At 35.7% G+C, this 14,974-nt stretch overlaps 1 protein-coding gene across 3 annotated transcripts in view; it reads left to right on the forward strand.

Moving 5' to 3' along the window:
• The window catches only part of phkb (phosphorylase kinase, beta), a 108,689-nt gene that overhangs the window by 15,662 nt on the left and 78,053 nt on the right, over positions 1 to 14,974 (forward strand). For all 3 annotated transcript variants that reach the window (XM_051716458.1, XM_051716449.1, XM_051716441.1), the window contains 2 exons: positions 2,157 to 2,256; positions 13,812 to 13,919. In XM_051716458.1, the coding sequence (XP_051572418.1) occupies positions 2,157 to 2,256; positions 13,812 to 13,919 (208 nt within the window). The remainder of the gene's footprint in view (positions 1 to 2,156; positions 2,257 to 13,811; positions 13,920 to 14,974) is intronic.

A 14,974-nucleotide genomic window follows, 5' to 3' on the forward strand; every position in this document is an offset into this window, starting at 1 on the left:
CCATGCCAAGGGCTAGCAAACCTCTAAGCAAGACATACATACACATACAGTATATACATATACACATACATACATAAACCTACACCTATATACACACAAATACATGAACATACATATGCACATATACATATATGCTGCTTGATTGGTCCTTATCCCTTAAACCAACCCCAACGCCCAACCTTAACCATGGTATAAAAGTCATTGGTCCTTATCCCTAAGGTCCACCCCTACAACCAACACTAAACAAGGATACTAGGGAGTGAGAAATCGGCACGACACCCCTTCTGCCCACAGTCTCCCCCTTGCACACCCTGAGCAGGATGTCCCAACACACATATTTTACATGAAACTTTCAGGAATACCTCTCAATGTAAGACATTACAACCCAGTCAAATGTATAACACAAGACATTTCTCTTAACAGTTAGAATATCACAATAAACAACATTTCAGCACATTACATTATGTATGCTGTTACATTGATGACCATTACTGTTTACATTTACATGTTTGGCAGACACTTTTATCCAAAGCAACATACAGTGCATTTTAGGTATACATTTGAGCAGTTTGTGTGTTCTCTGGGAATTGAACCCATGATCTTGGCGTTGCTAGTGCATGCTCTACCAGTTAAGCTACAGGAACCCCGAGAAATAATAGCCATTTAAATAGTGCTTTGTTTGGACACAGATTCGGAGAGCCATACAATTTTAAGTTGGACATGCAAATGCAGGATAAATAATGTCATAGAAATCCTCTGCTGGGGAACAACCAATACTTTTTATAAAGTTGCAATTTCTGTTAACAACTTTGATTACACATATGCAAATTCAGTCACTTTTTAGTAATACTTTACAGGTTCAATTCGTATACATTGGTTAATCCATTCGGTGTTATGAACTAACAATGAAAACAATTTCTACAGCATTAATCTAGGTTAATGTTTCATTTAAATATACTATTGTTCATTGTTAATTACTGTTCGTTCATAATATATTGACTAATGTTAATGTATACAACTTGAAATGTTAAAAAATTATCAGTTTGCCAGTACATATAAATTAACATTAACCAAGATTAATAAATTCTGTAAAAGTATAGTTCATTGTTATTTTACAGTAGCTATTGCATTTACTAATGTTCACGTATAGAACCTCATTGTAAAGTATTACCCTCAATTTTAACACTATTTACTTCATAACCTTGGTCGGCTCACTGTTGCTGGCAGAGGCACGCAACAATGTTAAGAGGATGTTATCTCCTGTCGCTTATAAACCACTTTCCTCTCATTCTTTACTTGTAAACACACTCATGTTGGTTTCAGCCAAGTCTCAAACAAGTCTCCTTTGGAAGTCTCCCCTCACAGCAACAATAAAGCCCTGCTCACACCGCAGTAACACATCTCACTCAGTTTCTATGAGCGCTCATATTACCGAAGTAAGCATGTTCACACTCGTATGGCGAAAGCTCAAAGGCACCATCTTAGGCACTTTAACCAATTGCATTCAGAAGCGATTTTGTGGGAACGTTTGCACCGTTGCCTGATCAGCATAATACCTTTAGCACGTGCAAATAACCTTTTTACTGGGCGCAATTCAATCTTAGTGAATTCCCTCCAGTATCTTGTGTAGTGTGGTAAAGACATATTCTTTCCTTATTTCTTATGAAATATCGTCCTTGATATTGTATATATTCTAGACCAGTGGTTCTCAATGGACAGCAGTGAAAAGCAATGCTAAATGCAAATAATAAAGTGCAACTAAACCTATAATCTTGTATAGTTAATATAGCAAAGTAAATAAGTTTATTAACTTTTTAAAGGGAGGAAAAAACACTTCCCATATCCCAAACTCTGTATTGTACTGTATTTTGGCACAATGTTATTTCACTTGTTAGAAGCAAGCCAAATAAGACAGATGCCAATTCGGTTTCCGTGACATGCCCCCATACTCTAAAACTGTAATATCAATACATTTTAAAGTTTGATTTTAAGGACATTTTTGATTACTTTTTAAGGATAAACATTATTGTTACTGTGTGGGAATACCACTTGATGTAAAATCTGGGTCCTGGATGAAAAGATGTTGAGACCACTGTTTTAGATGCCAGCATAATAATTTGTTTCTTTGTAACTCATGGAAAATGTTTGTCATACAGGCGCATTGATGATGACATGGGCCGCACTCACGAGCTGGAGCACTCCGCCATCAAGTGCATGCGGGGGATCATGTACTGCTACATGCGGCAGTCTGATAAGGTGGGTCACAGCAGCACCTCCTGCATATCACTCATTAATGTGCCTTTTTGAAAACTCAAACAAATCAAGGCAAACATCATCTACAGGAATTTTTCAGTTCACCTTCAGTTGGTAGATATTTAGCTAACTAAGAACCATGCGTCCATTCAAACCATTAAACATTTTGGCACAAATTCATCTCTCACTTGGTGCTAGCCAGTATGCCAACATGCACATGTATATGCCATCATCCTTGAAAATAATGAACAAAACTACACAAGACAAAACAATACCACCCAGACTACATAAAAAAACGTATTGAAAGAGATTGTGCATTGAATTGTTGGCTGCAAAGAGCATGAAACTGAAATTCAAGAGACTTTTAGAAACCAAAATTTTCAGCTTTGGCCATGTTAATAAATTAGCATATTGTTGGGCCTATTCTGTTCATGGTAACATTAATATATTTAAGGTTCGAAGGTTACCTTTTGTATGATTGATAATTTTGGTACTGTGCTGGTTTACCTTTTGATAAAATTTTATAAAAATAAAATCTGGGTCCTGTACAAAATCCAGTCAAGCTGACTACCCTCTTGGGTCCATTTTTTGGTTCCTGTTCCTGTTGGCGCCTAGCTTGAGTCTGTGTTTGTAGCGTGCTAGCATTTGTTGTAAAAAAATGCACTAATTGTAAATTAAATTATTACAGATCATAGTTTAGATTCGCTCTGTTTGATTGACACATGGTTTTAACAGGATAAATATATTAGTTTAAATGAGTCTACTCCCCAAGGTTATTGTTGTAAACATGAGCCTCACCTGAAAGGTCGAGGAGGAGGTGTTGCTACAATTTACAGTCATGTTTTTGGTGTTACTCAGAGGTCAGGATATAAATTCAGTTATTTTGAACTGATAATGCTTAGTGACATCATCAGATATAAATAAAAAATCTCAGTTATCTTTTGTTCTTGTTACAGTATATAGACCACCAGGGCCATATTCTGATTTTCTTAGAGAATTTCTGATTTTTGGTCTAGTAGTTACTGTGGATAGAGCTTTAATCGTTGGTGCCTTCAACATTCACATAGATAAAGAATATGATAGACTGGGATTAGCATTTATCGATATTCTCAACTCTGTTAGGGTCAGACAAAATGTGACGGGATCAACTCATCGCCATAATCAAATGCTAGATTTAATTCTGTTATATGGAATTGATTTTGATAATATAGCAATTCTGCCACAAAGTGATGACATCTCAGATCATTATCTCATCTCTTTTGACCACTAAAGGTAGCTTCATTAATAACCTTCACAGAAAATACAGATACAGTCTTCTCTAGCACTCTTGATAGTGTCGCCCCCCTTTGATTAAAGAAAATTAAAGAGAAAAGCCCCACACCATGGTACAATGATCACACTCAAGTTCTCAATTAGAGGTCTTTTGTGGTGCACGGAATGATAGTGTCTGTAGCTACAGAAAGGCTCTAAAAGCTGCCAGGTCTGCATATTTTAGCAAACTCATAGAAAATAACCACAATAATCCTAGGTGTTTATTCAGTACTGTGGATAAATTAGTAAGGAATAAAGCTTTGACTGAACCAGAATTTCCATCGCAGCACAGTAGTAATGACTTTTATGAATTTCTTTACCGATAAAATTGAAATCATCAGAAACAAAATTGCAATTATGCAACCGTCTGCAATAGCACCTCTAAAGACAGTGTCTTATATTATTCCCCAAGAGCAACTTCAGATCTTTGCTGTCATAGGACAAGAATTGCTAAACAAACTTATCAAAACATCAAAATCAACAACATGTACACTACCGGTCAAAAGTTTTGAAACACTCATTCTTTATTATAATTTTTTTCCTTCACATTTTAGAATAATAGTAAAGTCATCAAAACTATGGAATAACATAAATGGAACTATGGGAATTATGTTGTGACTAAACAAAATCCAAAATAAATCAAAACTGTGTTATATTTTAGCATCTTCAGAGTAGTCACCCTTTGCCTAGAATTTGCAGACATGTACTCTTGACATTTTCTCAACCAACTTCTTGAGGTATCACCCTGGGATGCTTTTTAAACAGTATTGAAGGAGTTCCCATCTATGTTGGACACTTATTGGCTTTTATTTATTATTTGGTCCAAGTCAACAGTCTCAAAAACTGTTTTTTTTTTAATTTTTTTTTATTACATTTTATTTTTATAATGAAATAAATTAATATGGTGGCACAATTATATTTTTGTCTACAAAACTAATTTCAAACATTTAAGCATACGCCTTCAGATCAAAAGATTTTTAAGATCATGAGAAACATTTCAGTCAAGTGTTTCAAAACTTTTGACCGGTATTGTATGTTAGATTCAATACCGACCAAGTTGTTAAAATAATTGTTTCCTGTAATCTCAGAACCTCTTCTTAATATTATTAACTCATTATAGAAAATTTAAGATAGCAGTTATTAAACTGCTTATCAAAAAAACACAGCTTGATCCTGGAGATCCAGCTTGATTTATAGATCGATCTCAAATCTCCTATTTATGTCAATACTATAAAAGGTAGTGTCCTCCCAACTATGTTCATTTTTTCAAAAAAATGGTATATATGAATAATTTCAGTCAGGATTTAGGCACCATCATTGTACAGAAACTGCACTTATCAGGGTTACAAATGACATGCTCTTATAATCTGATCGCGGCTGCATTTCTCTTCTAGTGCTTTTAGATCTTAGTGCTGCCTTCGACACCATAGATCACAAAATTCTCTTGGATAGGCTTGAGAATTATGTTGGCATTTGTGGACAAGCATTAGCTTGGCTTAGGTCCTATTTATCCGACTGCTACCACTTTGTCTGTGTAAATAAGGAATTAGTTAGATCAAACTAAAGTTAAGTATGGAGTGCCACTTGGATCAGTTTTAAGGCCTCTTCTTTTCTCCCTATATGTTTCCCCTGGAAGACATTATCAGGAACCGTGGAATTTGTTTTCACTGTTATGCTGATGATACCCAAATGATATCAGAGACTTGATGGGTAGAAATTTCCTTTAAAAATAACCTCTAAAAACCTCTAAAAAATAAGATGCTGAAATATAATTTGACTCTCGATGGATGTACTGTCACGTCATCTTCTACAGCGAAGAACTAAGGTGTTCTATTTGATAGCAATCTGTCCTTTTGAAAACATTCTTCCATCTCAAAAATATTGCTAAGATATGACACATTTTTTGTGTTCATGACCTTAAGACTAGATTATTGTAATGCATTACTGGGAGGATGTCCTGCAGGTTCCATAAATAAACTTCAGTTAGTTCAAAATGCAGCAGCTAGAGTGCTGACTAGAACCAAGAAATATGATCATATCAGCCCAATCTTAGCGTCATTACATTGGCTACGTACCTGTTAAATTTTTTATTCATTTTAAAATACTTCTAACTACTTACAAAGCCTTTAATTGTCTAGCTCCACAGTATGTATGTGATCTTCTATCACGCTATATAACATCACGTTCACTAAGATCGCAAAATTCTGGCCTGTTAATAATACCTAGAATATCAAAATCCACAAAAGGAGGTAGGTCCTTTTCCTATTTGGCTCCTATACTATGTAATATTCTTCCATAGAGAGTTCGGGACTCAGACATACTCTCTCAGTTTAAGTTTAGACTAAAGACTCATCTTTTCAGCCAGGCATACACCTAATTTTTCTATCAACTCATAGTTACAGTATGCTGCATTATGCTCATAGAAGCTGAGGTGGACCTGTTTGCCTGCCTGGAGACCACAAACTGTCACCTTTTGTACTCCATGATGCAAGCTCCACTAGGCTTGGAAGCCCTAGCTCACAAATAGCCAACGAAATGCAAATATGCATTCCCTCCCGTCCATCTTCTACACCAAGTGTTATGCAAGATACGGTAAGACAGGGAAACCGTGCTGCTAGTTACCTGAAGTGACCCAACAGCCATTGATTCCCAGAGTTGGTAGAACTGTTGGATGCTCTTCCGTGGGAAATTCTTTTGAGGTGGGATCTGCTCTTGCAAGCCCGAGGAGCTGTGGTACCTCATGTCTGGCCCCTGAATGGGGCTCGTCTGGCACAACAGGGTTGTCACAGTGGGTACTTGACACCATAATACAGGACAGAGCCCCCTCAACAAGGTGGCTGTGTGCCATAAAATGCCGACTTTGGGCGTTGCTCACGTTCAAACTGACGAACACCGGTATTACCGCTGGTTGGACGCTAGGTGGTACTATGGGGCAATTTTCATTAAGCAGGGTTAGGGTTAAGCCTACACAATAAAGCAAGACACCTTGATTTCAAATTTTGAACTTTATTTTGTATTTATTTTAACAAAAAATTCAAATGAAACTGGAAAAAAATGAAGTGCAATTAAAATGTGTGTTGTTCAACTTTTTGAAAGATGGCTTTACAGCAGTTGTGAAGTGCAACAACTCTTTTGCAAATAACCTAATTCATCTGTGCATTCTCTACCGGTCGGGTATTTTGTTGTCTGGGAAAATATATCATGTGTGTGAATACATTTTTGTTCCCTCCTTCACGATATATATATATATATACATACACACACACACACTGCCGTCCGGGTCACTTACTCATTCTTTATTATTATTTTTTCTTCACATTTTAGAATAATAGTAAAGTCATCAAAACTATGAAATAACAGAAATGGAATTATGTTGTGACTAAAAAAAATCCAAAATAAATAAAAAATATGTTTTTAAAAATATTTTAGCATCTTCAAAGTAGCCACTTTTTGCTTAGAATTTGCAGACATGTACTCTTGACATTTTCTTAACCAACTTCTTCAGGTATCACCCTGGGATGCTTTTAAAACAGTATTAAAGGAGTTCTCATCTATGCTGGGCACTTATTGGCTGCTTTTCTTTATTATTTGGCCATCCATTTTTTAAATTAAAAAAAAAAAACATTTTATAAAATTTTAGTTTTGTAATGAAATAAATTAATATGGTGGCACAATTATATTTTTGTCTACAAAACTAATTTCAAACATTTAAGCATACGCCTTCAGATCAAAAGGTTTTTCAGATCATGAGAAACACTTCAGTTTTTCACCCCAAACTTTTGAACGGCAGTGTATCTCGCAATATACAATTACATTGGAAACCCCTGGGTTTCGATGAATGGATCGGTGAATATTGTTGCTTTAGTGATTTTGCATTGAAAATTAAATTTATTTATTTAAAAAATGAAAAACTTAAATCAAATACATTTCTAAATTCAAATTGCACTCCAAACGAAATGAAAAAGCAAATAAAATAATGAAGTGATCCAAAAAAATTATATATATATATAAGTAACCTTCCATTTACCGTCAGACAAGTATCCGTCTAAACATGCAGGCTGAAAATTACTTACACAAATGAAGACATAAAAATAATTATAAATGTAAAAATAATAATTATAATGATGATAATAATAATCACTGAAATATAAATCATGGTTCGAGGTGAATGTGTTTTTGTATTATTTTATGATTTATTCACAGATGTATAGGCTGCTGAGTTGCATTCACAATTAACTGCTCTGTGGAAATAAAGCGAACTGAACTCAAAGCACATCCTGAGCTGAGATGTCTGAGGTCATTTGCAACACTCATAGATGAAACTGTTCTTGTAAAAAAAAAAAAAAAAAAGAAACATTATACAGAAACCAAGAAAGAGTGAGAACCTTTTACATGCACGCCTCTGTACATACAGTGTGTCATACATGCGCATAGATGGCTTTTCTGTCATCTGTTCTTAATATTAAAATTAAGTGTTTCTTCAAGTGCGTGTGTGTCTACGGGCAAATAATTTGTAATATTAATTTGATAATAATAATAGCCTAATAATAATACTTTTATACATTAATGGGAAAGCGAGCCAAATATCGTCTTGACGTCTTCAAAGGCATCGTCGATCCCCGAGATCATCATCTATCGGCACAACCCTAGGCGAGGTAGAGCTTTGTGCCGTGTTTCACCACCCAGGATGGTTGGTGTCAAACTGATCAAACAAACTGATTTTGATCTCTTTTTTGCACTACATTGTGAAGAGTGTTGTTTTCACTGGTCCACTATCCTGTCGGCTAGTACCAATGTATCACATTCTGGTCTATGACCGTTTTTGTCTCGTCTTCCCACTATGTTTGAAGCAGAATTATTCACGGAATGTTTCACTACCTGGAGGGTTTAGTGACATTGTTATGCTATTACCATAAAAACAAAAATTCAATACAAAGGGGAGGTCATTCCAATGTTTTTTACTACCATATTCGCTAGAAGGCATTGACGTGTGTAAATCAGTAGCATGGTGATACTGGCGCATCATCAAAGTTATCAACTTGAGTCAGAACATCTCGGTTACGAGTGTAATCTTGGTTCCCTGAAACAGTGAACGAGACACTGCAGAACTTTGCCGCACTACTGATTTCTAGCTGTTAAGGCACTGAGAGATCAGCTGTCCTCCCTACAGTTGAAAAATTCTGGCGATGTGGTGTTGGGCCCTGACTTATATGCCCACGATGACATCCAGATGGATGGAGCACCACGTGACACCTGACGGTCAAAATCGACGTGATTGTATAGGGTTTCAGAGACCGTCACCCTTGGGTGGAGCTCCAATAGCATCAGCTACTGACACAGCGTCTCGTTCCTTCCTTTCAGGGAACCAAGATTACACTCATTACCAAGACGTTTTGACAATGTTCCCATGGTGAGCTGCCCGCAGTGGCTGTGGTCATTTGCTAAATTGTTGGGTTGCTGTTTGGTCCAGCTGGTACTATTCTGCACCACTAATTGAGTGGAAATGTAAACTTATGCATATAACTACTGTTCTCAAAAGGAGGGAAACAAATGTACAAGAAAACAACCCTTAGACAATGTACCGTGTTTGTACCATGGTACATTGATAGTATAATATGGTATTACTATGGTACTATGGTATGCATATATCATGGTATTTACAAGGTACTCCAAGGTATTTAAAAGAATACTACTGTATGCTAGTACAATGCTACAGTGATGGCTAGTACCATGGTATCAGATGGTATTACCATAGTATTTTGATATATACTATGGTACTTAATGACTACCATATTCATATTCATATTTAAAAGGAACTCCAAGGTACTTAAAACAGTACTGTGCTATTACCATAGTACAGTGATGGTATCAGATGTATTACCTTGATACTTTGATATGTACCATCATACTTATTTATCATTTTATATACCATGATTTGTACAGTACAAAGTAATCCAAGGAACTTGACGAATACTATGCTTTTACCATGGTATATTTCCCAAAAACATGGTATTACCATGGTGCCATTTCCAAAAATCATGGTACATTTTGGTATAGTTTTGTTAGTGTTTGTCCATGTTTCATCTTGAGCTCAGTAAAGACTTGGATTGACCTACTGAGCCAAAGGTGACCTTGAAATAAGGTGAGGTGTGAAATAAGATGTTTTCTGCATGTTAATGACAGAGTGTCTTTTATGGCCACATGTGGTACCTTGTTTAATTTTTTCTGGGTACAGTTTTAATATTAACTTTTTTAATCAAATATCTTTGATCTGCAAAAAAAAAAAAAAAATAATAATAATTTTATATTATATATATATATATAATATCTTATTTTTTTCTTAATAAATTGAATTCACTAAGTTTTACATTATTTGTGATCTGCTGACGTCCTGTTAGACCTGAGCAATTACGCCTCTCTTTTACCTTTTGAAATTGTTCCATTTCATTTATTTCTGACCCTCAAGACCTGATTTAAAAGAAAGCTTTTCTGTGTCTTAATAATAATGCCTCGTTTATACAGTTAATTACACAGTGCAGTTCTCATTAACATCTGTCTATGGCATTTACAAAGAATTATTATTATTTTTTTTTTAGAAACAATTTGCCACAACTGTTCATATCATCAGTTCCCCGGGTATATTTTACTGACGTGTTTACTGCGGCACACTGCTGATATCACACTGTGAGAAAAATAAGTCAAACATGAAAAGCCACAACAAAGTTGGATAGTAAAGTCTGAATTCACAGATTGTAGTCCAGGCGTGTACTTTTCTTGTATTGTTGCTTTCTGCTTTCCAGCATTAAACTGGTCTTTATGCACCCACAAATACATATATATGAGCAGTTCTCTCATGAAGTAGCCTGTGCACTCAGCTTTTGATGGGTACAATAAAGGTCTCCAAAGTCACTCCTAATAAATCACTTTGATAGAGTCTCTGTTTTGCCAAGTTGTGTGTCACAGAATAATAGATGTTCTAGCAACTGAAGGTTACTTGCTTCCCTGTTGAGCTTTCAGTTTTATTGGTTTAATTTTACAGGCGGTGTTGACTAACAGATGTTTCAAATGTCATTCCTTGTCTCACATGTGTCTTTATTGCTCTTTTTTCCTCCATCTACATTTGCTTTACTGAGAAATGGATTTGGGCCCAGGGATGAGTGTTTGTCTGAATCTTACAGCTGTGTTTGACTTGTTCTACAGAGGTGTAACTAGACTGGCAAAAAAATTAATTAATATTGTAAATATGGGACAGAAGGATGCCTCACATGACCTGACGAAAGAGGGGAAGGGAAAAAGAAAAAAATGGGCCACTTATTTATAACACTTAAAATATGCTGTGGGGGCCCGTGTGTGATGTGGTCAATGGGAAAGGTCGTCCCAGATTTGTGCTGTATAGTGACGTGAGAAGTGTGCTCTCAGTCTCTCCTTCACTGTAGGATTATAATATGCATATGACTAATAGATAACTGATACTGTAGATGGCTTTAAGCGTGTGCTTCAATCTCCAGTTATCACAAGAATATTTGGTTTTAATTTGATTAGATTCATTAGACTAATTTCCTGTACAAAATGTATGGCTCATTTCTACTATGCAATACATTTTCATGTCCCATAAATGTAATATGTTTTGATATGTTGTATAAGATTTTAAACTCAAATTTTAAATTTTGAAGAATTATACACTACTTTGGTTTGAGCAGAATTATTATTATTATTATTATTTTATTTTAATTTTTTGTGGTATAGAACTTCTAAAATGAAATAAATGGCAATTGGCAAAAACATTCCATTCTACTTGTTTAGAGAAATTGGTATGATAATTATAGTCGAGTCAACCTTTATTTATAGAGCACATTTAAAAACAACAGAAGTTGACCCAAAGTGCTTTACAGATTAAACAACCAAAATATATTAAAAAACAGACATTTTAATTTAATTTAAATACAACATCATGTATTAATCCACTTCAACCTATTCAATGATCTATTCAAAAGAGACAGAATACAAATATGGTTTTAAAGAAGATTTAAAAATGGCTAGTGATGAAGCTGACCACATGGAAAGGGAGACTATTCCAGAGATTAGGGCCTATCACAGAAAAGGCACGGTCTCCCTTCGATCTATAGCGGCAACAAGGAACCTTCAATAGAAGTTGATCAGAAAACCTGAGCACTCTGGTGGGAGTAAGGGTGTAGAAGTTCACAGATATATTGGGGCACGAAACCAGATAGTGCCTTGTAGACAAATATCTGAATTTTAAAATCGACCCTGAATTTCACTGGAAGCCATTGTAAAGATGCTAAAACCGGGGAAATGTGATCCCTCTTTCTTGACCCTGTTAAAAGCCTAGCTACCACATTTTGAACAAGCTGTAGGTGGGATAACGCAGTTTGGGGCAGACCAATGTACAATGAGTTGCAATTATAAAATTTCAAAAGATAGTTCAAAACTATAAATTAACTTCATATTGACACCCTCATGTAAGCTAATCAATCCTTCACTGAGCAATCACTAGCTTTACTCCAACCATTAAATTTCTAACCATTGTTTAAATAATCAAGTGCTTTTGCTTGACGAGCATATTTTTGATAGTGTGGTATACCCTTTTTACATAACTACAATAGTTCCTTAAATTACAGAAGCATATTAATTTATTTAAAAGTTCAAAACATACTCATAAGAGGAATGACCCATATACATTTTCTCTACTGTGTCTATGCTAATGACTAAATGGTCAGGGATGTTGTTTGTCATATTGTACATGCTGACCTTATAGTTAGAACAGAGAATGCACTGTGTTTTCAGGGTTGTAGTTGTTTCTTGAATTGTTTCTTTCTCCTTTATTTCTTTCTTTATGCATGTAAGAACACAGACAAGATCACTTCTCTCCTAAAGTAGCCAAGAAATCCTAGAGACTTTAATTATGGGATAGATTCATCAATCCAGTGTCAAGTGTCATATTGAGTGCCTTACGCTCTGATTTTGTGACACTTTTATAGCAGAAATAACCCATCTATCCATGCAAGTTCTTTTTATTTGTTATTTACTCCTTTATTCCTCATTTTTGTACTGTATGAAATAATATTGCTTAAAATTCAGACATTCTTCATGTCTGATAAAATAAGTCTCTCTGGCAGTCACGTCTGCTGGATAGCTGATTTTCAATAACAATATCTGCAGCATGTGCCATCATGTCACATTTAAGATATCTTTCACTTGATAGACGTGTGACATCCATTTAAAATGGCTTAATCCACCTTAAGAAATAAGTATATACTGTATTAGTATGTAGAATTAATGTTGCCTGAGACTTTCAGTGCATGTAGCAACGAGCTGCACAGTGTCTTCTGCCTGACCTGATAATAATCCAATGACTATATACTGTGCTTGATTACAGTGTATGCAGTACAACATGTGTTTCATATGCTTTTTATTATGTGCTTTTTATTTTGCCTATTATACTAAATACAAAAGCCAGAAAATAAATGTATCAACTGGCCACACTGGAGTGATTTCTATAAAATAATATCTGCATTAGTTCCCCTACTTTTTGGGATATAATCTTTGATATGCCTTAATGCTTGTTTCTACACCTCTGGATCAAATCATATTACATAAAAAAGTCCATTACACTCACTTCACTAGCACACATTCCCAAAATCTCCTTACTGCATCTCCGAAAGTTTGTTTACTAAAATCATGCCAGTGCTACGGCTCTTTTAAAATGTGTTTGCTGTTCATCGGTAGTGCTTAAGACGTCAGAGAGTGGATTATGTGTTCAGTAGAGCCCTACTCTAATTCTTGAGAGATAAATGTAGATACTCATCCTGAATAAGCATAATAGTCCTCTTGCTGCAGCCTGGCATCTATTTCAAAGCAAGTAGACATCCAGGAGTACTACACCTTTTTTTGGAGAGATGCATTCAAAGTTGCTCCCAAACTCCCATGTCTACTTGATTGTAATTTGTTGGTTTAAAATATAGTTTAAAATTTAATGTGTATTTATTATTGTAATGCAATATCAAAGCATATATATGTTTAAAATGAGTTAACAGAAAGTTCAGGGGCACAATGTGGCATGACTTCCAGGAATATCAATGTGCTCCTTTTTTCCTGCTTAACTTACTTTAGTAACATTTGATGAATAACGAACCTCAGATATCTTGGTGATATGGAGGGAAAGATCCATTTTTCACAGACTTTTTTCCCACTCTGTCTTTCTCTCTCTTCCTCTCATATTTTCACAGGTGGAGAAGTTTAAGCAGGACCCAAACCCATCCACGTGTCTGCACTCAATATTTAATGTACACACTGGAGATGAGGTTTACGCCTATAAAGAGTATAGCCATCTACAGGTACTAACAGTGATGCTTTCCATTACATATTCAAACACTATATTCATATAAACTGTCCAATATTTTCTTGTTTTAAAAAAATTAAATACATGCACCTTTTACTCCCGGTCAACTTTATTTTTTCCAAGTAATGGGCCGTTCTGACAAAATACTTTATTGTGTTAAAAAAGCTAGTTTAAGTGCAGAAAGCAGGTGTCTCAAGATGCGTTTTTAGAAGTTATTTTAACTTAACACGGCATTTTAGACGATGAGATGATAAAAAACAGTGAGAGACAGTGCAATGATAGCGCGTTTATACACTAAAAAAATATTTTGTCCTATTTTTAAGATTTAAGTTGTTCAATTTCATAACAAAATTCCATTAAATTGAATTGTGATTTAAAAAAAGTTAAATTAATAAAACTGAATTTGAAGTCTCACAAGCCTGAAGTACATCATTAGACTACAAAACGACTGTCTCTGTAACTGTTACTTAGGGTTGGGCGATATGACAATATATATCTTGGAGACTATATAAAGTGCCGATCGATAGAGATTTTGCTATATCTGTCAGAGACAAAAAGACCCAAGAGAGACCCAAGAGCAGAGGAACAGTTCAAATAATTTATTTACAATAAATTATGACTTCAACTGGGCTGGCGAAGTGTGGGGAACCCTGCACCGGCTGCAGTAAGAAGGTGATAGGTGTTCGTCGATGTGTGTGCGCCATGGCTGCGCAGTGAGCAGATCCATGAGGAATCCTCCGTTGAAGAGTGTGTTTGTAGGCGAGTGTATGTGTCGTGGTAGTCAGGAGCAGATCCATGAGGAATCCTTTGTTGAAGAGTGTGTTTTAGGCGAGTGTATGCGTCATGGTAGTCAGGAGCAGATCCGTGAGGAATCCTCCGTTGAAGAGTGTGTTTGTAGGCGAGTGTATGTGTCGTGGTAGTCAGGAGCAGATCCATGAGGAATCCTCTGTTGAAGAGTGTGTTTTAGGCGAGTGTATGCGTCATGGTAGTCAGGAGCAGATTCGTGAGGAATCCTCTGTTGAAGAGTGTGTTTTAGGCGAGTGTATGCGT

The sequence above is a fragment of the Myxocyprinus asiaticus genome, chromosome 2 (genome assembly GCF_019703515.2).
Source record: "Myxocyprinus asiaticus isolate MX2 ecotype Aquarium Trade chromosome 2, UBuf_Myxa_2, whole genome shotgun sequence".
Classification (NCBI taxonomy): domain Eukaryota; kingdom Metazoa; phylum Chordata; class Actinopteri; order Cypriniformes; family Catostomidae; genus Myxocyprinus; species Myxocyprinus asiaticus.